The sequence below is a fragment of the Camponotus floridanus genome, unplaced genomic scaffold, assembly GCF_003227725.1.
Source record: "Camponotus floridanus strain SB8 unplaced genomic scaffold, Cflo_v7.5 scaffold65, whole genome shotgun sequence".
NCBI lineage: Eukaryota > Metazoa > Arthropoda > Insecta > Hymenoptera > Formicidae > Camponotus > Camponotus floridanus.
Window position 1 is genome coordinate 462,100 of NW_020229825.1, and position 24,818 is coordinate 486,917.

At 30.8% G+C, this 24,818-nt stretch overlaps 5 protein-coding genes across 9 annotated transcripts; 2 read left to right on the forward strand and 3 right to left on the reverse strand.

Moving 5' to 3' along the window:
- Positions 1-523: 523 nt before the first annotated feature.
- Positions 524-5,941, forward strand: LOC105249320 (protein ARV1). Of its 4 annotated transcripts, none has more exons than XM_011254691.3 (4): positions 524-610; positions 4,540-4,644; positions 5,011-5,527; positions 5,680-5,941. In XM_011254691.3, exons 2-4 carry the CDS (start codon positions 4,561-4,563, stop codon positions 5,802-5,804), a joined length of 726 nt encoding a protein of 241 aa, XP_011252993.1. In that variant the 5' UTR covers positions 524-610; positions 4,540-4,560; the 3' UTR covers positions 5,805-5,941. The 4 variants fall into 4 exon arrangements, with proteins under 4 accessions (XP_011252993.1, XP_011252992.1, XP_011252990.1 ...); XM_011254690.2 differs by lacking the exon at positions 524-610 and adding an exon at positions 1,640-1,705; XM_011254688.3 differs by lacking the exon at positions 524-610 and adding an exon at positions 3,937-4,336.
- Positions 1,153-3,433, reverse strand: LOC105249321 (alcohol dehydrogenase [NADP(+)]). Its single transcript, XM_011254694.3, has 4 exons — positions 3,249-3,433; positions 2,376-2,543; positions 1,653-2,003; positions 1,153-1,565 (listed from the first exon to the last, which is right to left on the reverse strand). The coding sequence occupies exons 1-4, from the start codon at positions 3,318-3,320 to the stop codon at positions 1,191-1,193; spliced, it is 966 nt and encodes a 321-aa protein (XP_011252996.1). The 5' UTR covers positions 3,321-3,433; the 3' UTR covers positions 1,153-1,190.
- Positions 5,643-14,731, reverse strand: LOC105249319 (WD repeat-containing protein 37). Of its 2 annotated transcripts, none has more exons than XM_011254687.3 (6): positions 14,660-14,731; positions 12,558-12,944; positions 12,362-12,487; positions 8,702-9,464; positions 7,749-7,995; positions 5,643-5,961 (listed from the first exon to the last, which is right to left on the reverse strand). In XM_011254687.3, the coding sequence occupies exons 2-6, from the start codon at positions 12,826-12,828 to the stop codon at positions 5,839-5,841; spliced, it is 1,530 nt and encodes a 509-aa protein (XP_011252989.1). In that variant the 5' UTR covers positions 12,829-12,944; positions 14,660-14,731; the 3' UTR covers positions 5,643-5,838. The 2 variants fall into 2 exon arrangements, with proteins under 2 accessions (XP_011252989.1, XP_011252988.1); XM_011254686.3 differs by having other exon boundaries at positions 14,367-14,731.
- Positions 14,732-16,508: 1,777 nt separating this feature from the next.
- LOC105249323 (DNA replication licensing factor Mcm5) lies at positions 16,509-22,377 on the forward strand. The gene is made up of 8 exons (XM_011254696.3): positions 16,509-16,759; positions 16,933-17,188; positions 18,203-18,375; positions 18,471-18,805; positions 18,882-19,228; positions 19,316-19,749; positions 20,737-21,008; positions 22,101-22,377. Exons 1-8 carry the CDS (start codon positions 16,608-16,610, stop codon positions 22,328-22,330), a joined length of 2,199 nt encoding a protein of 732 aa, XP_011252998.2. The 5' UTR covers positions 16,509-16,607; the 3' UTR covers positions 22,331-22,377.
- On the reverse strand, positions 22,315-24,388 carry LOC105249322 (alcohol dehydrogenase [NADP(+)]). Its single transcript, XM_011254695.3, has 7 exons — positions 24,277-24,388; positions 24,117-24,206; positions 23,853-24,017; positions 23,454-23,657; positions 23,256-23,372; positions 22,784-23,178; positions 22,315-22,492 (listed from the first exon to the last, which is right to left on the reverse strand). Exons 2-7 carry the CDS (start codon positions 24,177-24,179, stop codon positions 22,447-22,449), a joined length of 990 nt encoding a protein of 329 aa, XP_011252997.1. The 5' UTR covers positions 24,180-24,206; positions 24,277-24,388; the 3' UTR covers positions 22,315-22,446.
- Positions 24,389-24,818: the final 430 nt, after the last annotated feature.

The window sequence follows — 24,818 nt, forward strand, 5'->3', positions numbered from 1 at the left end:
GAAGAAATAATACTTTCACCATTTTGTAGGCATTTCCGCATTTAATGGTGAATTTTTTAACGCGAAAGTAATTGGCTGTCACGTTTATTTGAATACACGTGACATGTGCATTTGTTCGGTAATCATTGCATAATTGTGATCAAAGTGTTTCTCGCTTATATCAGTGTTCCGATTAGGGATTCCGTGCGCGCGCATGTGCGGCAATACGCTGTCAATGAAGTACCTTATACTAATAAAAAAGGGCACCGTTACCCAGCTATATAGATACATATGAAAAAATTATAAATAAAAATATATAGTGTGTATAAAGACGTTATATATATAACACGTTATATATATATATATAATTATTAATATATATTATTAACATATCGATCCTCCTATTGATCTTTCTTGTCCTCCTCCTGTCATGGCGATAGCGTCCCGCCAAAATTGTACACGTTATTACACACATGCTTAGTACGTTACTGTAATCACCTGTGACGTCACGATTGCTCATGCGCAGAACCGCACATGCGCGCGCACGGAATCCCTAATCGGAACACTGGCTTATATGCTTGAAAAAGAAATGCGAAAGCTAACAAAACGGCCCAAAATAAGCGGAGTGAAAGTAGGTAATGTGTGAAAGTAACCTACTTCATATCGAAATATGAGTAAATATAGCCTTAAATATTGGACACATTTCCTATTTTATTTGTCTTCCACGGAGAAGTTATATTGGTTATAATTAATTTTATATTTTATATTTATGCAATCGATTATTTTATATATAAATATAATTTGCATCAGAAAAATTAGAAAAAATAGAATTATGTGTAATTGCAGAAATCTCTTTAGTCTGCTATAATTTGTTATGCACATTTAATTACATCATTTTTATGATTTATTATTATATATTTATATAAATTTATTTGTCAACAAATATATATAATATATATATTTATTTATTATTTATTATTACATAATCCATGCCTTGCGGCTTTGGATGAACCTCCGGTTACATCTACATGGATATTTTCTCAAATATATAAATCTCATGAATATTTTTCTCAAATATATAAAAAAACATGAAATCTTACATCAGATATATATGATATATATAAATATGTAATAACATTATTTTCCATAATATATGAAAAAAAAAACAATACAATAAGATATAAAAGATAAGATTTTAGCAGAATATATTATTAAAAAGGATATTCTGGGTGTTTTTCAATACCTTTAAAAAAGGAAAAATCACATATACGCCCAGATTCTCCCATGTCAAGAGCATTTAACTTGTCGATATCTCCAACTTGAAGTTCCCAATCAAATAGCTGGATATTCTCTTTGATTCTTGTAGGAGTCGTGCTTTTTGGTATGGTTATTATACCTTTTTGGACAATATGTTTTAATAGTATTTGAGCAGGAGTTTTTTTGTACTCTTCTGCAATTTTTAACACAATAGGATTTTCCAACAAATTTGATATTGTATCTTCCTTTCCTATTTTCTTGACGAATCCACGTGAACCCAAGGGAGAGTATGCAGTTACACGAATATCGTTTTCTTGACAAAATTTGACCTACAAGAATGTACATCGTACAATATATATATTTTACATTTATAAATATTCGCAGAAATATTTAATAGGAATTTAAAATTTATATACCAATTCCTTCTGCTGGAAATACACATGCAGTTCAATCTGCAAATTTGAAACAGGTAATTCAGCAATATCCAAAATCTTTTGAATTTGGCCAATATTGAAGTTAGACAATCCAATTGCTTTAGTACGCTTTTCCAGCACTTGTCTCTCCATCGCCGACCATATTTCCAAGTGATCTGTTACATCCATTCTTATTTCTCCATTTTCATTAAATGGATATAAATTTTCTCCATCATCTTCAAGTGCAAATGGGACATGCACCAGATACAAATCCAAATATTTTAGTTTCAAATTTTTCAGTGACTTTTTGATCCACTTTTCTATATCTTTTGCCCTATTGCCACAACAAGGTACCTATATAATATTAATATTAAATTAATACTAAAATAATATTAATATTAACATTAATTTTAACATTAATATTAAATTAATATTAAAATAATATTAATATTAATATTAATATTAAAATTTGAAGCATAACAATTTAGCATAAGAATATATTTTAAATATAAGAACATATTTAGCATAAGAATATATTTTAAATATAATACTTAATATAGAATATTTTTAGAAATGTATAATCATCTATGTAATCAGTATATAATCAGTATGTAATTATATATGAATATATATCTGTTTCATATGTATATATTTATGAATATGATTATACATTTCTAAAAATATTCTTATGTGTTCTCATAAATATCATTGTCAATTAAAACACACCTTTGTTACTATAAACAAATCCGATCGCTTAATTTTGCCAGAATCAAACCATTTTTGTAAAACATTTCCAATGATATGCTCGTTTTCATATGCTGTGGCTGTATCAATATGTCTATATCCTGCTTCCAGAGCTGCATCAAGAGCTATTTCTAACTCTTCCCCGCTTGCCTTTGTTAGAAAATAGATTATTTGTTAATATATAACACATATTTGTTAGTAATACATACATACAGGGTGTCCCAAAAGTTCCGGACTGATCGAATATTTCATAAACTATGCACTTTAGAAAGAAATGTTTCAGACAAAAGTTGTATGGCTTGAAGGGGGCCATCAGATAGTGGCAATGATTTGACATGGAAGAGTCATTTTAATTGTTAATTGCAAATTACATATTTTTTTCTTAAAAACAACTGTTTTTTCTTTACACCAATTGATTCCTCTCATTATTTTGTACATAAAATTATTAAGGTAAGATAATCGAAAAATGAATATTTCACAAGATATTTTATGTAAAATTAAGAAATGATTTCAAGCTTCATAACTCGAAAAGTACTCAATGAAGAAATACTTTATTATAGTGTTTTGGAAAGCTCTCGAGATAAGCTACACGAATATGTAATAAAAAATAGGGAGTTCCATTTAAGAAATTGACGGTGATCTTCATATGATTTTCAAATGACTCTCCCATGTCAAATCATTGCCATTATCTGATGGCGCCCTTCAAGTCATACAACTTTTGTCTGAAACATTTCTTTCTAAAGTGCATAATTTATGAAATATTCGACCGGTCCGGGACTTTTGGGACATCCTGTATAGCATACATATAAGTTTACTTGGATTATATATAATATAAATTATTTTTTCTAAGCTTACATTCCAAGTTCCAAATCCTAGAATGGGCATTGCTTGCCCTGTTGGCAAAAGTACACTTGAATTGGATGCCATATTTAATGTATCTTGAACGAACGTCGAATCAAGACTAAATTTCTAAATGTCAGAATTCCTTTTATACCACCATCTTGCTTCCCTTTCACCGTACTCTGTCCTTATCTTTGCATACATGTAAGATAATCTTTTTTTCATTCGTTTGCAATTGAAAAATATGTATGAGGTCATACAAAATAAACTGTGCCATATAAATACTAGACTACATAAGCTTACACTAAATTACACTTAACTGTAAATATTAAAAATTTATGTTTCTAAATAAATACTTGCTGAACCTCGATATACATATCATATACAATAATCAGATGGAATCGAAAATTAAAATATTATTTCAAACTAAATGTGAATAAATAGGTCTGTTTTCTATTCTTGCACTAGACTAGAATTGAACTTGCAACTGAATCAGTGCAAGCGAGAATTAAGAGTATAGGCGGGAATAAAAATTTTTGCTCAAAGTGCAAAATAAAATTCAAAATAAATAAAATAATATTAATAATATTATTTATTATATTATTATTTATTTATTTAACTGTGAATCAACTTTTGATGTGGTAAAAGATATTGTATACTCTAAATGTCTTGTGCACGTCTTAAAAAAAAAATTTTTTTTCGCGAACAATGAAAAAAAAAAAAAAAAAAATACGCAATACCGCATATCCGCGTTTTTAGGCTCTTAGCGCTCGTTTCATAATTATCATGTTGTTAATATACATAGAGCCGTATTCTTTATCAATTTATTTAGAACTACACGCCGAGCTAAAAACATCGTGTTCTCATTATTTCCATAGATTAATAAAAACGGACAGGAGAAGTGTCGGTGTGAGGCTGAATAGCTCACAAGCTCAAGGTTGTCAGTGATAAGAGCAGTCGCCGGCAAGCGAAAGACTCGGGTTCGATTCCCGATTCAGCGACTTCGCCCCGATATTTTTCCTGTCTACATCTCTTCAGGGGGGTAAAGAGAGTGTTATAGAAGTCTCAAACCAAGAGAATCTATAACTTGGCATACACACCAAGTAAAATATATGTATAAATGTCTTGCGCACGTCTTAAGAAAATTTTTTCGCGAACGTTTGAAAAAAAAAAAAAAAAAAAAAATTTACGCATTTACGCATTACCATCCGCGTTTTTAGGCTCTTATTGCTCGTTTCGTAATTATCATGTTGTTAAATACATAGAGCCGTATTCTTTATCAATTTATTAATATTATTTATTTCAGATAATACTTGAAAGTGTCTAAATGTACATTTGTATAAATTGTGGAGCTGAATGCAAAGAGCTTTATAGGCGATACTGTCCTAGCGTTCTTAAAATTTTAAAATGTGTAAGTGAAGTATTACGAATTTATATTTATAAATTATCTTAATATCGCTAGTCAATTAATCAAAGGTTCATTGGAAATAATATTACAATTACAATTTAGTAACAAATAATCAAAAATTTTTTGGCTAGTTTTAGTCGATTACATTATTTTCAATGAACTGTTGCTAAATTGTAACAAATAAAAAAAATTTTTTAGCTAATTTTTATCGCTAGTCAATTAATCAAAGGTTCATTGGAAATAATGTAATCGATCAAAACTAGCCAAAAAATTTTTTTTATTTGTTACAATTTAGTAACAGTTCATTGGAAATAATGTAATCGACCAAAACTATCAACATTATCAATTTTGCATTATAATATATTTTAGGAGAAGTGTGGCTTGTTAGCTGACAAATACATCGAGTACGATCCTGTTATAGTCTTTGTAGATCTTATTCTGATAGAGAAGCCAGCTTACAGACATCTCTTGTATAACAGTAATTTTAAATCGTATTGGAAATTAATTATAATATTATGGCTAGCCGAATCACTCAGAATTTGGTTTGCCTGCGAGATAAGCAAGACAGAATTAAATGCATCGGAAACAGAATTGGTCTATAACGATGCGTCCCAAGATTGTAATTTTTACAGTGTGCTGCTACATACAGCATTTGCCTTTGCAGCATTTATTTGTGCAGTTATTCTAATAACCGAATTAAAATGGTTTATCATTGGTAAAAAACCATACAAATATAGCATAAAAGATTTAAGTCGTGCTCTGATAGTTGGAGGCTCTGGCCAATTACTGGGATTTTTGGGAATAGTATGGAGGCATATAGCTTCAGGCCATTATTACCTTCTTATCCAAGGTTACACTGTTTTATGTCTCTTCACTGCATACTCTGGTAAGAATTCTTGTTAAAGAAATTTACATAAGAGAAACATTCACGGTTTTTATTGCAATTTTAAGATCGCACATTCTATTCATAATTTATCTTTTTGATAAATGGTTTACAGATATAATACATGTAATATATATTTTGCTTATTTATTGCAGTTGTCTGCAAGAGTGGAAAGGGAGGCTCTTTGATTGGATTAATTGCTGGAATTTTGCTGTATAGTTACATATGCACTTCCATTTCTAAATTGCACCTAAATATTCCGAATATCACATTAACATGACATAAAGTATCTGATATAAAACCAGTTTTGATATTTAAGCATCTTTGACAGGAAGAACACTCCAACCTAATATTAGTCTATCAAAACCACAAGAAAATAAATTACACACATTATTATCTTCCAACCAAGCAATGGAACACACCATTCTACGATGACCCTGTAAACAAAGTTATTTCTTTTTAATGAAATATATTTATAATTTATTGGGAACGAGGGAATTTAATTGTGCTATGTAATATTTTTACATGTAATAATTATGTGATATGTAAATATATTCTCGAAAAAATTGCCAAACATATTTAAAAAAATCTTCTATTGTATTTTAACATAATAATACTTGTATAAAAGTCTAAAATCCCTTATAACTGCATGATTTCTCTCTCACACATAATTTCAGCAATTTTCGACTTTTAGAAAGTATTGATATATTTCAACGAAACGTAAAATTATTAATTAAAATTATTAATTATTAATTTTACTGATTAGAAAGCTAAATTTTGACATAAATGTAGAAATATACACAGTGTTTGCTGGTATCTAGATAAAATTATCTAGATCATCATCTAGATAAAGAAATGGCTCATCTTTATCTTTAACTAGATGAAGAAATACAAAGTATCTTTATCTTTATCTTAGATGAAAAATATATGTCATCTTATCTAAAAATTGTCTAAGACAACGTTTTCATTATGCAAAAAAGTTTTCCAGGCATACTTTTAAAAATCTATCTAAAATATCTAAAATATATTTTTTATATTATTATTATTAATATATTATAAATATATTATAAATATAAATTAATAAATAAATATTTATCGTATCATTTATATACCTTTTTGCTATTATTTAAATATTCTTTAGGAAAAGAGAAAGAATATGTGTTTATGATTTTAATATTCCATTTATAATTTGCGTCACATTTTTTATAAATATTTATAGTCTTCTAAAATATCTAGATAATTATCTAGATTATCGCAATAATTATCTCATCTTTCATCTAGATTAAGTAAAAGCAAAATCATCTTTATCTCATCTAAAATAAATTTACGGATTTTTATCTTTATCTAGATAATTTTGAAATTATCTACAGAAAACACTGAATATACATAATACAAACTTATATATATGTATGTATATATAGAGTGTCTCAGAACACCGGACACGGAATGTACAGCGTGATTGTTCGTGCCAAAAGAAACAATTTTTTTCTCTGATAAAATTGCGTCTAAATTACTTACATTGCTTTTTAAAGATCAATTTTAAGCTAACAAATTTATATTAGAGCGCTTTAGATTACGCATAAATCAGAAATGGCGCGCGCATGGTATGTTTGACGTTTGAACGTATATACGCTATTTTATTATTTTGCAAAAAAAAGGTTTTACAAAAAATGCATGATATTTAAATATCGCTAGTTTTAACTTATTCAATAAAAGAACATTTCTTATTTGATATCATCAATGATTAAAAGTAAGTAGATTAGATGTGAATCTAATAAAAATATATCTAATAAAATAAATATCTAATAAAATCTAATAAAAATAAAAATCTAATAAATCTAATAAAAATATATCTAATAAAATAAATATCTAATAAAATAATCTACTTGTTTTATTTTCAGTTGTTGCTTTGATGATATCAAATAAAAAAAATATTCTCTTATTAATTTGTATTGAAAATGCATTATTTAGATATCATGCAGAGTTCTTGTAAACATTTAAAATATTTAGTAAAATAATAAAATAATGTACACGCTCAAATTCTCAGTCTTCACTCAATTTCTTCATGCATGATCTAGAACGCTTATTCGTTAGCTTAAGTTGCTATCATTTAAAAAATAATGTTCAGATGTAATTTTATCAGAGAAAAAAATTGCTTCTTTTGGAAGGAATAACCAAGCTGTGCATTCTGTGTCCGTGAATTTTGAGACACCCTGTATATTACCTGTCTACTAGTCCTAGGTAATCTTGCTAGACGTTGACCACTTAAATCAAATAAACGTATCTGTCTATTATCGTGCGGTATTGCAACTATCCCGGTACTGGAAACTGACAGTCTGTTAGCAGCACTATCTCCTCTTATTGTTGCTAAGGGACTGCGTATATTACGTAATTCCCAAACTTTTACACTTCTGTCATCTGAGCCGGATACAATTTTATCTTCCCTTGTGAAGACTGCAGATGTTACTGTCCTATAAAATACGTTTCAAGCATTAATCATATTTATTTATTATACAGGGTGGAACCAAAAGTCTGGATACAGTCGAATATCTCGTATAAAATGCATTTTAGAACAAAATACTTTAGACAAAAGTTGTAAAGATTAAAAAAATCTATTTAACTGTAATATCCATTTGATATTGATGTAAAGAAAACATATAATTATTTCGAAGAAAAAATATGTAATTTACAATTAACAATTACATATTTTTTCTCCGAAACTATTACGTGTTTTCTTTACATCAATTGATTCCTCTCATTATTTTGTACGTAAAAGTATTAAGATAAGGTAATCGAGAAATGAATATTTTACAAGATATTTTACGGTTTATGTAAAATTAAGAAATTATTTCAAGCCTTATAACTCGGAAAGTACTTAATGAAAACTAACTTAATTATAGTGTTTTGGAAAGCTCTCGAGATAAGCTACAAGAATATGCAATGAAAAATAGGGGGTTCCATTTAAAAAATTCAAGTTGACCTTGCCCTGACCTTGACGACTCCACTCAATGTCAAATGAATATTACAGTTAAATACATCTTTTTAATCCTTACAACTTTTGTCTAAAGCATTTTGTTCTAAAATGCATTCTATACGAGATATTCGACTATATCCAGACTTTTGATCCACCCTGTATATTTGTTCATTATATTAGGTATTAATATCGATAACACATACTCTGTATGACCTTGAAATACTGAAACCGAATGTATCGGTTCTCTAAAATCCCACAATCGGAATGTGTTATCCCTACTGGATGTAACGCATAATTTTTGCATATGATGAGTCGACACATGAGTCAATTCTTGATCGTGTCCACATAACGTGTGTATAATTTCCCCTGTTTCCGTGTCATATAAATTCGCTGTTCTATCCCAAGAAGCTGTAACCAATTGTTCGGCGCCACAGAGCCAATCTGCAGCCATTACAACGCTCGAATGGCCCAGCAATTCTCGTATTGGCGTTCTCAAAGTCGGGGGATCCTCTTGCTCGTCGTTAGTACTAATTAGATTATTTGTAGCAGATCGTTCGGAACTGGCTACTGGAAGTTCTTCTAACGATGGTACTCTTTTCGGCATGTCCCAATCGACAGCTGCCTGCCATACGTGAGCGGAACCGTCGCCACTCGCCGATAATGCCAGTTCTCGATTTGGATGGAATCGTACTGAATTCACAGATCCACTATGACCGATATATTGTAATAAACATCGGCTACTGTCTATTGCCCATATACGTGCGGTGTGATCAGCAGAAGCAGTCGCTATGATAGGTTGTCCCGATCTGCTCACAGATATCTCCCATACACCGTCTCGGTGGCCCACGTATTCTCTTTGCATGGTGCAAGTCATAGATGGAGTTTTAAAGCTTGATACTATTTTACTAGTCTGTGCTTTTAATTTGTGTGAAGTTTTAATCTTTTGCGCCGAGTTTGCACCCATTGCTAAAAAAAAAAAATTTGAATTTAAAGAACCCGCACTAATTTAATGGAAAATGGCTTTCCGTCGAATTGGTTGAATTTTTAATGTTTTAGTTTAAGATATTCTGATCGAAAGTTTCAATGGGCACAACTCTGGAAAATGATCAATTTCGATGCTATTGGCCTTGGAACTTTATCTTCGCACTAATAATACAGAAAAGGTTTCCTTACAGTTATAAAGTATATTAAATATGTAATAATTTTACATATGTGTGTGATATATGATGTAGATTCTTAACACATACCCCTTAACACTCCCACATACCCCTCATATATACACAAATATATAAAATATATCTATACAGAGTGGACCAAAAGTCTGGATACAGTCGAATATCTCGTATAGAATGCATTTTAGAACAAAATGCTTTAGATAAAAGTTGTAAGGATTAAAAAGATGTATTTAACTGTAATATCCATTTGACATTGAGTGGCATCGCCAAGGTCAACTTGAATTTTTTAAATGGAACCCCCTATTTTTCTTTCATTGTATATTCTTGTAGCTCTTCTCGAGAGCTTTCCAAAACACTATAATAAATTATTTTTCCCTGAAGTACTTTTTCAGTTATAAGGCTTGAAATCATTTCTTAATTTTACGTAAATCGTAAAATATCTTGTAAAATATATATTCATTTTTCGATTATTTTACCTTAATATTTTTATGTACAAAATAATGAGAGGAATCAATTGGTGTAAAGGAAGCACATAGTTATTTTTAAGAAAAAATATCTAATTGTAAATTACATATTTTTTCTTCGAAATAACTATGTGTTTTCTTTACACCAATTGATTCCTCTCATTATTTTGTACGTAAAAGGGTAGTGTTTTGAAAAGCTCTCGAGGTAAGCTATAAGAATATGCAATGAAAAAAGGGGGTTCCATTTAAAAAATTCAAGTTGACCTTCCCCTGATCTTGACGACGCCACTCAATGTCAAATGGATATTACAGTTAAATACATCTTTTTAATCCTTACAACTTTTGTCTAAAGCATTTTGTTCAAAAATGCATTCCATACGAGATATTCGACTGTATCCAGACTTTTGGGCCACCCTGTACATAGATGTGTGTAAATATATAAAATATGAAATGTACAGTATGACATGTAAACACATGTTTGTGTGTTCAAGAATATGTAAAGAAGTATATAAAATGTGTGTACGTATAAAATGTTGAATGTTTGTACTACTTGTGGCTGATTATTTTTACGAGGTGATTATGAGCAGAGATTAAAATCCCGTGGTTCCTTATTTCCATATTTAGTGACTCCAAACTCTTTTTCTTATATAAAAAAATTTCTTATCCCCCTATATTTACAGTAATCCTCTAGATTCTTGTAATCCTTCTGAGATCCTTACATTCAGTTTTTATAACAGATGGTATCTTTGGACTGCATCTGAAGTTAATAATGATTTTTTAGATATTGATGGATATGTGGAAGTGTGTGTGTTAAGAATCTACATATATTACACATAAATATTACACATATAAATATTTAATATACTATGTAAATGTAAAGAAACCTGTCCCTTATCATTAATATCATACGTACAAAGATAACATTCTAAGATCAATAGTGCTGAAACTGTCCATTTTTGAGAGTTGTATCCATTGAAACTTTTGATCAGAATGTCTTAAACTAAAACATATTAAAAATTCGACGAACTCAATGGAAAGATATTTTCTATTAAATTAGAGCAGGGTCCTTTGAATTATTATCTTTTTTTATAAAATCTAAATGTACAGGAGAGTAAATGAAAAATATCATGTAAAACTATAAAACGTTACAAATTATTCAAAAAAATATTTAAAAATTTTTTGTCAGAAAAAAATGGAACTAATTTTTGACTTAACTTAATAATTAAATAACTTAACTTAATGAGTATTATTTTCCTTTTAAAATCTATTTTTTTATATATGTGATTTATTAAACACATATATTTATACAGTGTCCCAAAAGTCCCGGACCGGTCGAATATTTCATAAACTATGCACTTTAGAAAGAAATGTTTCAGACAAAAGTTGTATGGCTTGAAGGGGGCCATCAGATAGTGGCAATGATTTGACATGGGAAAATCATTTGAAAGTCACGTGAAGATCACCGTCAATTTCTTAAATGGAACCCCCTATTTTTTATTACATATTCGTGTAGCTTATCTCGAGAGCTTTCCAAAACACTATAATAAAGTATTTCTTCATTGAGTACTTTTCGAGTTATGAGGCTTGAAATCATTTCTTAATTTTACATAAAATATCTTGTGAAATATTCATTTTTCGATTATTTTACCTTAATACTTTTATGTATAAAATAATGAGAGAAATCAATTGGTGTAAAGAAAACACAGTTGTTTTAAAAAAAATATGTAATTGTTAAAATGCAAATTACATATTTTTTTCTTAAAAACAACTATGTTTTTTCTTTACACCAATTGATTCCTCTCATTATTTTGTACATAAAATTATTAAGGTAAGATAATCGAAAAATGAATATTTTACAAGATATTTTACGGTTTATGTAAAATTAAGAAATTATTTCAAGCTTCATAACTCGAAAAGTACTCAATGAAGAAATATTTTATTATAGTGTTTTGGAAAGCTCTCGAGATAAGCTACACGAATTTGTAATAAAAAATAGGGAATTCCATTTAAGAAATTGACGGTGATCTTCACGTGATTTTCAAATGACTCTCCCATATCAAATCATTGCCACTATCTGATGGCCCCCTTCAAGCCATATAAGTTTTGTCTGAAACATTTCTTTCTAAAGTGCATAGTTTATGAAATATTCGACCGGTCCGAGACTTTTGGGACACTCTGTATACTAATATATAATATTAATATTAATACTGCAGTAAAGTCTTACATTTCTGTTTGGAAAGGTTTTTCGTTTCCGGATAATCTGTAAGATCTCCAGGAGGTAAACTGCGTTCACCTGATCCATAACATTCTCTCTCGAGCTTATCATTTAGAATGTCAATCTTTTCCTGTACTGTAATGAAATACAATAGTGTTAATATTTAATGAGTTGGATAATTGTAACATATAATAGAAATATTTACATCCAAGATTTTCAGTATACAACATTTCAAATTCCTTTTCAATTTGTTGAAAGAGATCATATAAACGGCATCGCAAGGTTGGCGGGATAGGACTGTCCTCTAACTCTGAACGAAAGCTAACATAGTGCAATGCAGTTGGTTGTAAAGGAGTAGAACCACTTTGTTGCGACTGTAACTCTGTGTCGGTACTGCTTTGCACACGAGGTATGGAGATCCTCTTTGCTTTACCACTGGATTTATTTCCAGTTGTCGCTGATGGTTCTCCAGGCATGACTTATCACTTAACAAAAATGGCACGAACAACAAACAACCATGTTCCACTAATTTAACTTCTTGTGACAATCATCTTAAGAATGCTCGTATAATCGTTTACCGTGTATGCACGACCTATCAACAGAATATATCAATTGATTAAAAAATATTATAGTCAAATGTGCGAAGTGACATTCTCGTGTTGAATTGTTCCATTAAATTAATGTCTTGTGTTTTATTGCAAATGCAAATATCGAGTCAGATTATAAATGGAAAAAACACAGACAGCTGTGTCAGAAAAGTGTGGCAGTACATTTAAGGATGTTTTGTCCCTATTTTGAAAATATTGAGAATTTAATAAAAATTGTACAGAATGTTCTTACATATATTTAGAATCTTCAGTACATTTTTTAAATCGATTCACTAAAGTGTTCACAAGTTATAAGGATTTTAATTTGCACCAAATTAACATGTGTTCTTATGAGAAACGTATAACCACGTCGATTCAAATGACAAAAACTCATGTCTAGTTTAACATTCTAAGAAAAGTTAAAGTAAATCTTCAAATAATCTTGAACTTTAACATACAATATAATCAAAATTAAAGTCAAATGTTTCTATTACAAATAATTTAAGTTAAAATAATTACTATTATAAGTTAATGTCCTACAACAATACTTACGAGCTTCTGTAACTATTTTTTCATGTAATTTTTAATTAATTTGTATGTTATTTTTACATTACACTTAAAGTCACAATAACAAAAATAAATGTGAAGTATTGTGTCAATTATTTAACACTTTTAGTTTGTCAATAAGTGACATACGACGAACGAGTTATTTTAACTTAAGGATGTTTGTATCTATTTTCAAAATATTGAAAATTTAATGAAAATTGTACAGAATATCCTTACACATGTTTAGAATCTTCAGTACAATTTTTAAATCGATTCATTAAAGCGTTCACAAGTTATAAGGATTTTAATTTGCACCAAATTAACATGTGTTCTTATGGGAAACGTATAACCACGTCGATTCAAATGATTAAAAAACATGGAAATAATATTCAGCATTTGTTTAAAATTTGCAAAAGTTTAGATATAGAGAAAATATTTGGTCAAATAATATTATACGAGTACTAACTGGTTAAAAAGATATTAAACATAATTCAATGAAGTTAGTCATGTATCTGTAACAAGACGAAATTCTCTGCCAAAAGTTAATCACTTCGATTAACAAAATTCGGAATATTTCAGTAAAAACGCAATAAATATTAAAAATACATTTCTGCGCTAAGATCAAATTGTAATATTTCACACAATTTCTTACTCAAAATACATCAAAAGTCGATATATTCGTCAATATTGATTTTCAGCTACTTTTTGCTGGGATTGTACATCAATATCCTTATAAAAATAATACGTCTCGAATGGGAAGTCGATATTGTGCACAGATGCGTATGTATGAGCGTACACACACGTGACAAATACGAACGCGCCGATTTGACAGTTCTCGCAATTGACGTCAGATTTCAAAAGATACACATGTTCTCGCATACCATATCTTATACATCCAATCTCTTTGGCATTGATCTTTCTTTCTTGCATCACATTTTTTTAAGTTGTTGTCAGCTGCTGAATGCATATCACTACAAATTGCACTGGGCTTTAGGAAGAAGATAAGTAATGTACATTTTTAATACACTGGGTATATTATATATTTGCAAGTTTAATTTTACTCGACAGAATTGACGATCAGAATTGACCCCTTTGCTTCGCGCGTATCACCATCGAGGAATAAAGCCTCTTTTTTTATCTACCGCGTATATTTTTCGCATACAGTGTTACATACTTTTTTTTCTTTTCCTCATCGAAATCGAATATCATGTTCGTTTTATAAGCACAGAGCGAGAAGCACATATATAGATGGGATATTACGCCAAATTTAGATTGCATTGAAGTTCCCACTCTGCTCCCATAAGGCCGGATCTACAATATATAATTTAAGGGGTTGCACCCGATTGACCACGTCGCCAATTGGCCAATTCAAAATAGGACTCTCTAATTGGTTAATCGTTGCTGGTTACCCGAGGCACAGGTTGATATAATTGGCTGTGGTTAGAGAACCTCTAGGAGAGAGAATGGACAACTGATCAAGCTTTTTCATGATTGGCTGGCAGAAAATGTATCAATTTTAGCTATTGCGACGCCAATGCAAAATATGATGACACACAAATAGGACACACATGACACACAATATTAACCTATTTGTGTGTCATCATATTTTGCATTGGCGTCGCAATAGCTAAAATTGATACATTTTCTGCCAGCCAATCATGAAAAAGCTTGATCACATGTCACATGATCAGTTGTCCATTCTCTCTCCTAGAGGTTCTCTAGCTGTGGTCAATCGCAACGTGGTCAAATGGAACGCTCCCAATTTAAGCCCTAAGCCGTAAAAAATTGACCAATCGCAGTCGAGTATTCTCTTCATACTCGACTGGTGATGACTGGTGTGATTGGTCAATTTCTTAAGGCTTAGGTCTTAAATTGTCTATTGTAGGCCGGTATTCATAGTCCAATCTTACATTTAAGATTTTCTCAAGTTTATCTTTAGATACTGTACGGACGTTTTCATTGGCCACAAAGTATCTAAAGATAAATTTGAGAAGATCTTAAATGTAAGATCGGACTATGAATACCGGCCGTAGACCCGGTCTAAAGCGGCGTTTACAATGAGATTTTAAGGAGACTTAGGCCGGTATTTATAGTCCGATCTTATATTTAAGATCGTCTTAAGGGTCTATCCAGACAAACTTGTATAGATGCATAAGCGTATACATAAGGAATTTGATTGGACTATAAGCAATAAAATAAAGAATTGGACCAATCAAATTCCTTATGCATATGGTTATGCGTCTATGCAAGTTTGTCTGGATAGACCCTAAAGGCCGCAGCACACACTTTTGCATAAGCGCATAACCATAAGCATAAGAAAATTGATTGGTTCATTTTCTTATGCATATACTTGAGGACCAATCAATTTCCTTATGCTTATGGTTATGCGCTTATGCAAAAGTGTGTGCTGCGGCCTTAAGTCTGCTTGGGGGTTGACTTAAGACCTCATTCAACCAATCAAATAGCTGCGTAGCATTTCAAGCTCAAACTTAAGACGATCTCAAATATAAGATCGGACTATAAATACCGGCCTTAGGACCTATCCAGACAAACTTGCATAGGTGCATATGCATAACATAAGACCATATGGACCAATGAGCATCGAGTATTAAATCGCTATATTGACTTACATAACATAATACTCGATGCTCATTGGTCTATATGGTTTTATATTATGCATATGCACCTATGCAAGTTTGTCTGGATAGGCCCTTAAGGTGCGGCCTCATTGACGCTAAAAAGTAGCGTCAACCATTGGTTGAACAATGAAGCAACTATACTTACCTCTTTGTTCAACCAATGGTTGACGCTACTTTTTAGCGTCAATGAGGCCGCATCTTTAAGGTGCAATTTCATTGACGCTAAAAAGTAGCGTCAACCATTGGTTGAACAAAGAAGCAACTACTTACTTCTTTGTTCAACCAATGGTTGATGCTACTTTTTAGCGTCAATGAAATTGCACCTTTAATCGTTTCATGAAATATCGCCCTAATAGGTCATGTGTATCGGCTTTACAGGTACCTTGAAAGTTTCCCGCCGAAACAGGTTTTCACGACGCGACATACTTGTTGATTTTGCAATTTCGTTTGAGCTTTCAATTTAAATAAATATTCGCACGTGACATGGAAGGCTTTGACGATCCAGGAGTGTTCTTCTCGGATAATTTTGCGATAGACGAGGCTAATGAAAACCGCGTAAATCTCCAACACTCAAAGAAGAAGTTTAAGGAATTCATTCGACAGTTTCACGAGGGTAACTTCAATTATAAATATCGGTGAGTGAAATATTTCAGATTATTAAATTGATTATTTAATTTAATTCATTCTTTCTATGTCTGGTGTTTTTCTGATTTTTCCATGATTCTTTTGATCTAATGCATTTGATTTGCATTTTTCTGATCTTTCCATGATTTTTTTTGGTCTAATGCATTTGATTTGTTGTGATCAGGGATACTCTAAAACGTAATTACAATCTTGGTCAATACTGGCTAGAGATTAATTTGGAAGATCTGGCAGCTTTTGATGAGTCCCTCGCAGAGAAGATTCAAAAACTTCCAACAGAGTATTTGCCGATTCTAGAGGAGGCTGCAAAAGATGTTGCAGATGAACTTACAACACCTCGGCCCGAAGGTGAAGAGAAAGTGGAGGATATTCAGGTGTTGCTGTGCTCGGATGCTCATCCAAGCTCCCTGAGAGGAATGAAGGTAATATTACAGGATGTCCCATTTTAATCGATCACCCTGAATAACTTTTTTAATTTTGATTGTAGGAAAAAATGTTTCAGACAAAAGTTGTATGGTTTTAAGAGGCACATAAGACGGTGCCATTAGTTTGACCTTGAAGAATCACCTGAAGGTCGCGTGAAGGTCACCTCCAACTTTTTAAATGGGACACCCTATGTGCTTTTACATATTCTTGTAGCTCATCTCGAGAGCTTTCCAAAACACTATAATTAAGTTAGTTTTCATTAAGTACTTTCCGAGTTATGAGGCTTGAAATAATTTCTTAATTTTACATAAACCGTAAAATATCTTGTAAAATATTCATTTTTCGATTATCTTACCTTAATACTTTTATGTACAAAATAATGAGAGGAATTAATTGATGTAGAAAACACAGTTATTTTTAAGAAAAAATATGTAATTGTTAATTGCAAATTACATATTTTTTCTTCGAAACAATTATGTTTTCTTACCAATTGATTCCTCTTATTATTTTGTACATAAAAGTATTAAGGTAAGATAATCAAAAAATGAATATTTTACAAGATATTTTACAATATATGTAAAATTAAGAAACGATTTCAAGCCTTGTAACTTGAAAAGCACTCAATAGAATAATACTTTATTATAGTGTTTTGGAAAGCTCTCGAGATGAGCTACAAGAATATGTAAAAGCACATAAGGTGTCCTATTTAAAAAGTTGGAGGTGAACTTCAGGTGACTCTTCAAGGTCAAAATATGGCACCATCTTATATACCCCTTAAAACTATACAACTTTTGTCTGAAACATTTTTTTCTACAATCAAAATTAAAAAAGTCATTCAGGGTGATCGATTAAAATGGGACACTGTATATGAAATTCAATTTGCAGAAAATATAAATTTTCTGCTATAAATTTAAACAAAAAGTCAAATTACATATGCGAATATATTTAGCAATTTAAAATATAAAGCATTTGGTTAAATATAATTACACCGCTACATTTTACTATTGCAGCCAGATATTGTTTCCAAGCTTGTTAAGGTTCCTGGTATAATTGTTTCTGCATCTGGTATTAGAGCAAAGGCAACAAAAATTGCAATACAATGTCGCTCTTGTAAAGTTACTCAAGTCAACATTTCTATCAAGCCAGGTTTGGAAGGATATGCGTTACCTAGAAAGTGTTCTACGTAAGCAGCATTCTTTTCTCTCTCTCTCACAAAATATTTTACTATTTGTAACACATTTTTATATTATAAATTTTTATCTATTTCTTACTGTATAGAGAACAAGCAGGTCGACCGAGATGTCCTTTAGATCCTTTCTTTATAATGCCAGATAAATGCCGTTGTGTGGATTTTCAAGTATTAAAGCTTCAAGAATTACCGGATCATATACCACAGGGTGAAATGCCTAGGCATTTGCAATTATATTGCGATCGATATTTATGCGACAGAGTTGTGCCTGGTAATAGAGTTTTGATTCTTGGGATATATTCCATTAAAAAGGTGTCTAAAACAGGTGGCAAAAGTACAGGCAGAGAAAAGACATTAGTAGGCGTTCGAGCCCCATATATTCGAGTTCTTGGTATCTCTGTAGATGGAGAAAATACAAATATTGGTAATAATATCGATATAATTCTATAAATCTAAAAAACAAGGCATTTTCATGAAAAATATCGTCCTTCTTATCGCAGGAACTCAGCCACCTGTATCATCTGAAGAAGAAGATCTTTTCACCCGTTTAGCAGCAGATCCTAATCTATATGAGAGAATCGCAAAGAGCATAGCTCCTAGTATTTTTGGTGCAATAGACATCAAGAAAGCTATCGCGTGTTTATTATTTGGTGGATCCAGAAAACTGATGCCGGATGGCTTATGTAGGAGAGGTGATATCAATGTCTTGATGTTAGGTGACCCAGGTACTGCAAAATCGCAGTTATTGAAATTTGTAGAAAAAGTCGCCCCCATAGCTGTTTATACGTCGGGAAAGGGTAGCTCAGCGGCTGGTCTGACCGCATCCGTATCGAGGGATCCAGTGACTGTAAGCATTCTTATTAAGAAATAACTTTTTAATACGATAAATCACGTATATTTATTTTAATATAGTGGGAAATATCATTGCTTTCAGAGAAATTTTGTTATGGAAGGTGGTGCAATGGTGCTCGCAGATGGTGGAGTTGTTTGCATAGACGAGTTCGATAAGATGAAGGAGGACGATAGAGTGGCGATACACGAGGCCATGGAGCAACAAACGATCTCTATAGCAAAAGCGGGGATAACGACGACTCTGAATACGCGTTGTTCTGTATTAGCAGCAGCAAATTCAGTCTTTGGCCGTTGGGATGATATAAAAGGAGAGGAGAACATAGATTTCATGCCAACGATATTGTCACGTTTCGATACGATATTCATTGTTAAAGATGAACACGAACAGAATAAGGACATAACTCTGGCCAAACACGTTATGAACATTCATTGCAACGCTGGTCAGATCACAGAACAATCGGTAGAGGGAGAGATACCTGTACACATTCTTAAAAAATACATTAATTATTGCAGAATGTAGGTTTACTTTATCATTTTTAATCATACAAGCGTAAATTTAATATATAGGATGCGCCAAAAGTCTGGATACACCTAAATATCTCACAAACGGTGCATTTTAGAAAAAAATGTTTCAGGCAAAAGTTGTTTGGTTTCGAGGGGGCCATAAGATGGTACCATTGGTTTGACCTTGTATAGTCATTTGAAGGTCACATAAAGGTCACATTCAATTTTTTAAATGGAACCTACTACTTTTCATTACATATTCTTATAGCTTATCTCGAGAGCTTTCCAAAACACTATAATAAAGTATTTTTTCATCAAGTACTTTTCGAGTTATGAGGCTTGAAATCATTTCTTAATTTTACATAAACCATAAAATATCTTGTAAAATATTCATTTTTCGATTATCTTATCTTAATACTTTTATGTACAAAATAATGAGAGGAATTAATTGGTGTAAAGAAAACATACAGTTGTTTTTAAGAAAAAATATGGAATTTGCAATTAACAATTCCATATTTTTTATTAAAAACAACTGTATATTTTCTTTACACCAATTGATTCCTCATTATTTTGTACATAAAAGTATTAAGGTAAGATAATCGGAAAACGAATATTTTACTAGATATTTTATGGTTTATGTAAAATTAAGAAATTATTTCAAGCCTCGTAACTTGAAAAGTATTCAATGAAGAAATACTTTATTATAGTGTTTTGGAAAGATCTCGAGATGAGTTACAAGAATATATAAAAATATAGGGTGTTCCATTAAAAAAAATTGAAGTGACCTTCGCGTGACCTTCAAATGATTCTTCAAGGTCAAACCAATAGTACCATCTTGGTCATCATTGGTCCCCTCGAAACCAAACAATTTTTGCCTGAAACATTTTTTTCTAAAATGCACCGTTTGTGAAATATTTAGGTGTATCCAGATTTTTGGCGCACCCTGTATAGTATAATACATGTATCCCTGTTATTATTAGTATTTTTCTTTTTCAATAGGCGTTGTGGTCCAAGACTCAGCGCAGAGGCAGCAGAAAAATTAAAAAATCGTTATGTGATGATGCGAGCTGGTACAAGAGAACATGAAAAAAATTCTGAGAAAAGATTGTCTATACCTATAACAGTCCGGCAGCTTGAGGCTATTATCCGAATTTCCGAAGCTCTAGCCAAAATGCAGATGCAACCCTTTGCTACTGAACTTCATATAAACGAAGCTCTAAGGCTCTTTCAAGTGTCTACATTAGAAGCAGCAATGTCTGGATCGTTAGCAGGTTTGCTACAAATTGATAAAATTAAAAGAAAAATATTATGTTAACATATTCAGATTTAAATAAAAAGTATTGCTTTACTTTCTCTTTTCTCTCGAGTTATATTTAGAGTTATACAGGGTGTAACAAAGAGATCGGAACAATCCGAATTATTTCGAAAAATATGAGTTGTACAACAAAAGTTGTACAAAAAAAGTTTCAGATAAAAGTTGTAGAATTCAAAATGTTCTATTTATTAATCTCATCAGTTTGATCTTGGATGGCCAAGGTCAGAACAAGGTCATCTTAAATTTTTTAATTGGAAGCCCCTATTTTTTAATACATATTCTTGCAGTTTATCTCTTTCCAAAACACTATAATTCTTCCAAAATACTAATTAAGTTATTTTTCATTAAGTACTTTTCGAGTTGTGAGGCTTGAAATAATTTCTTAATTTTACATAAACCGTAAAATATTAATTTTTCTATTATCTTATCTAAATTTTTTATGTACAAAATAATGAGAGAAATCATTTGATGTAAAGAAAACATATAATTGTTTCGAAGAAAAAATATGTAATTTGCAATGTACAACTATATATTTTTTCTTAAGAACAACTATGTTTTTTATATGAAAGTAATAAAAACAACTATGTTTTTTATGTGAAATTAAGAAACTATTTCAAGTCTCATAACTCGAAAAGTACTCGAAAAAATACTTTATTATAGTGTTTTGGAAAGCTGTCAAGATAAGCTGTAAGAGTAAGCAAAAAAAAATGGGGAGTTCCGTTTAAAAAATTAAAGATGACCTTCATGTGACTTTCAAACGATTGTCCAAGGGCAAACTAATAAGATCAGTAAATAGATCATTTCAAGTCCTACAACTTTTGTCTAAAACATTTTTTTATACAACTTATATTTTTCGAGATAATCCGGTGTCCCAATTTTTTGTTACACCCTGTATAATAAAAATACAGAATAATATAAAATATTTGAATAATTTATAGTTTATATATTTTAAATATGTAATAGCTTATTTGACGTGATACATATAGCTTAAAGAAAATACAATATAAATACTCTGCTTATATAAATGTTATTTATGTTACACATGTAGGAGCAGAAGGATTTACCTCAGAAGAGGATCATGAAATATTGTCGCGCATCGAAAAGCAATTGAAAGGCAGATTTCCTATTGGGCATCAAGTATCTGAACAAAATATAGTGAAGGATTTTCTTAAGCAATCATTTCCAGAACGAGCTATTTACAAAGTCATACATACAATGATACGCCGTGGTGAACTCCAACATCGTTTGCAACGTAAAATGTTGTACAGATTGCATTGAAAAAAAAACGTCCCTAATTTATATACGTATAATGTTGTGCTTTTGTTGCGAATGTTACATAATTTTTTTTTCAACTATTTTATTAAAAAACTAATAATTCGTATATTAATTTACAATTATGGAAGTTCGTTTTTAAATGGATAATGTGGATGATCTTGAATTCTGAAACAAATAATATAATTGTTATATACAATATATTTAAATATAGTTATGCAAAATTAAAAAATGATCATTTATTTTTATTTTTTTTATTTTTTTCACAACAAATTTTTTAAAAAACTGACAAAATTTTATATAGTTAATGTATTATATTATATTACCATTACACCAATGTGCATCTAAGTACTATATAAATATGATTTTTATATGTATTATAGAATGTTTGGATTCTCTTTTTAATACATTTGATACATTTGATAAGTAAATTAAAATATTATCCTTATTCTAACTTACCCTTTAAAAAATAAGAAGTTAAAAATTCTTCCATTAGTGTCTTCATCTAAAGTACTCAAGGCTTTCATATCATCCTCTGATAAGTCAAAATCAAATAAATCTATATTTGATTTGATTCTCTCGGGAGACGAGCTCTTGGGAATAATTACAATGTCCAGCTGCAGCAAATAACGTAATAAGACCTGCGCTGCTGTCTTCTTATGTCTCACAGCAATATCTTTTACAACCGGATGGTTTAATAAGTCAGGTGATTTTTCTAAAGTATATTTATATTTTGTCTCAAAGTGCGTCTTAGCAGCTGGAGAACCCAATGGACTGTAACCCGTTATGACAATATTATATTTTTTGCATAAATCTCGAATCGACTTTTGCTGCATGTACGCATGTAACTCCACCTAACAAATATTTTTTTTTAAATTCATTTAATAGATTATTCCACAAAAATTTGATAGATGTAAAATTTATGACTTACCTGTAGATTACTTGGTTTAATCTGTGCGTTTTCCCAAACAGTCAAAATTTGCTCTTCATTAAAATTGCTCAAACCTATGGATCTGGTTCGACCTGATTCAACTTGCTTTTCCATTTCCTGCAATGTAATCTTGATTTTTCAAAGATTTCTTTATAATGTAATAATATCTTAGATAATTCCTAGATTCTAGATACTCACCTTCCATACTGAGACAGGATCTGTATCAAAGTCGAGTACGTAACTTCCATCTTCATGAGTTGCTGCACCACCTGTCTTTTCGTCAAACTTAAACGCAAACGGCAAATGAATAAGATACATATCTAAGTAATCCAATCCGAGTTTCTCCAACGATAACTTGATGAATTTTTCTACGTCGGATGGTCGATTGCCAAAATGCGGCAGCTGAAAGCATTAGAAGGCAACTTTCAAAGTGAACCGATTGCGCTTAAAATAAAATACGACCAGCGTTGTAATATTATGTATAATATAATATAATAATAATATAATATAATATAATAATTATATATAATATATATTTACTTGTAATATTTAGTTGTAAAATCGCGATTGTATTGAATTCTCATCGCGATACGTTACCTTGGTCGTGATAAAAAGTTCCTTCCTAGTACCACCTTTTTCAAACCATTTTTTTAAAGCTTGGCCAATTGCCTCTTCATTATTATAATTTGTTGCTGTATCGATATGCCTGTAGCCACATTCCAGAGCGGTGCTCACAGCTCTCTCGATTTCTTCCGGTTTAGCCTGGAAAAAAATACATAATAATTAATTTAATAATAATATAAAAATATGTAAATTTATATTAATGAGGCATCATTATTTTTTCACACTCTGATATTGTACCTGCCACGTTCCCAATCCCACTGTAGGCATATCGTACCCGGATAGTAACCGTATAGAACGCATGCTTGTTAAGATTCCTCCCTTGATATTCTATAGAATAATACACAAATTATTATGAAAGTATTATATATTGTCTTTTAGAGAGATAACTCTGCGATACCGTGCTTATCTTTTTCTTGATTAAGTTTAGAAGTCAGAAAGAAATGTGTTACTCTTGGATAGGCCGTTTTCTAAAATTAGAATAGTATTCTCTAGCAACATACGCATGTCTCCAAGATCCATCGTTGTTATATATAGTATCACAAAGTTGTATTGATTAAAAGAGGGTAATGGATACGGCGGTAATAGTGGATTTAAATAAGCAACGTGCTCACGTCATTCATTGAGTAAAAAAAAGAAGCGATAAATATGAGAGAATAATAATTTACCTAAAATAATATAATCTTAGAAATGCTATTAATATACCTAAAATAATATAATTTTAGAAATGTTGTCTCCTGTATTATAGATTGTATAATTGCAACTAAATAATTCAAACTGATATATGAATGCGTCTCGTTCAATTTTCAAAATTTATTTTCTCAAGACTGATATTTAAAACAACTAAAACAAACGACGTCATCAAATTGAATATTGAAAATATGACGATAAAATATATCTGTAAAATATATATTTATATTATTAATAATAATTATTAAATAT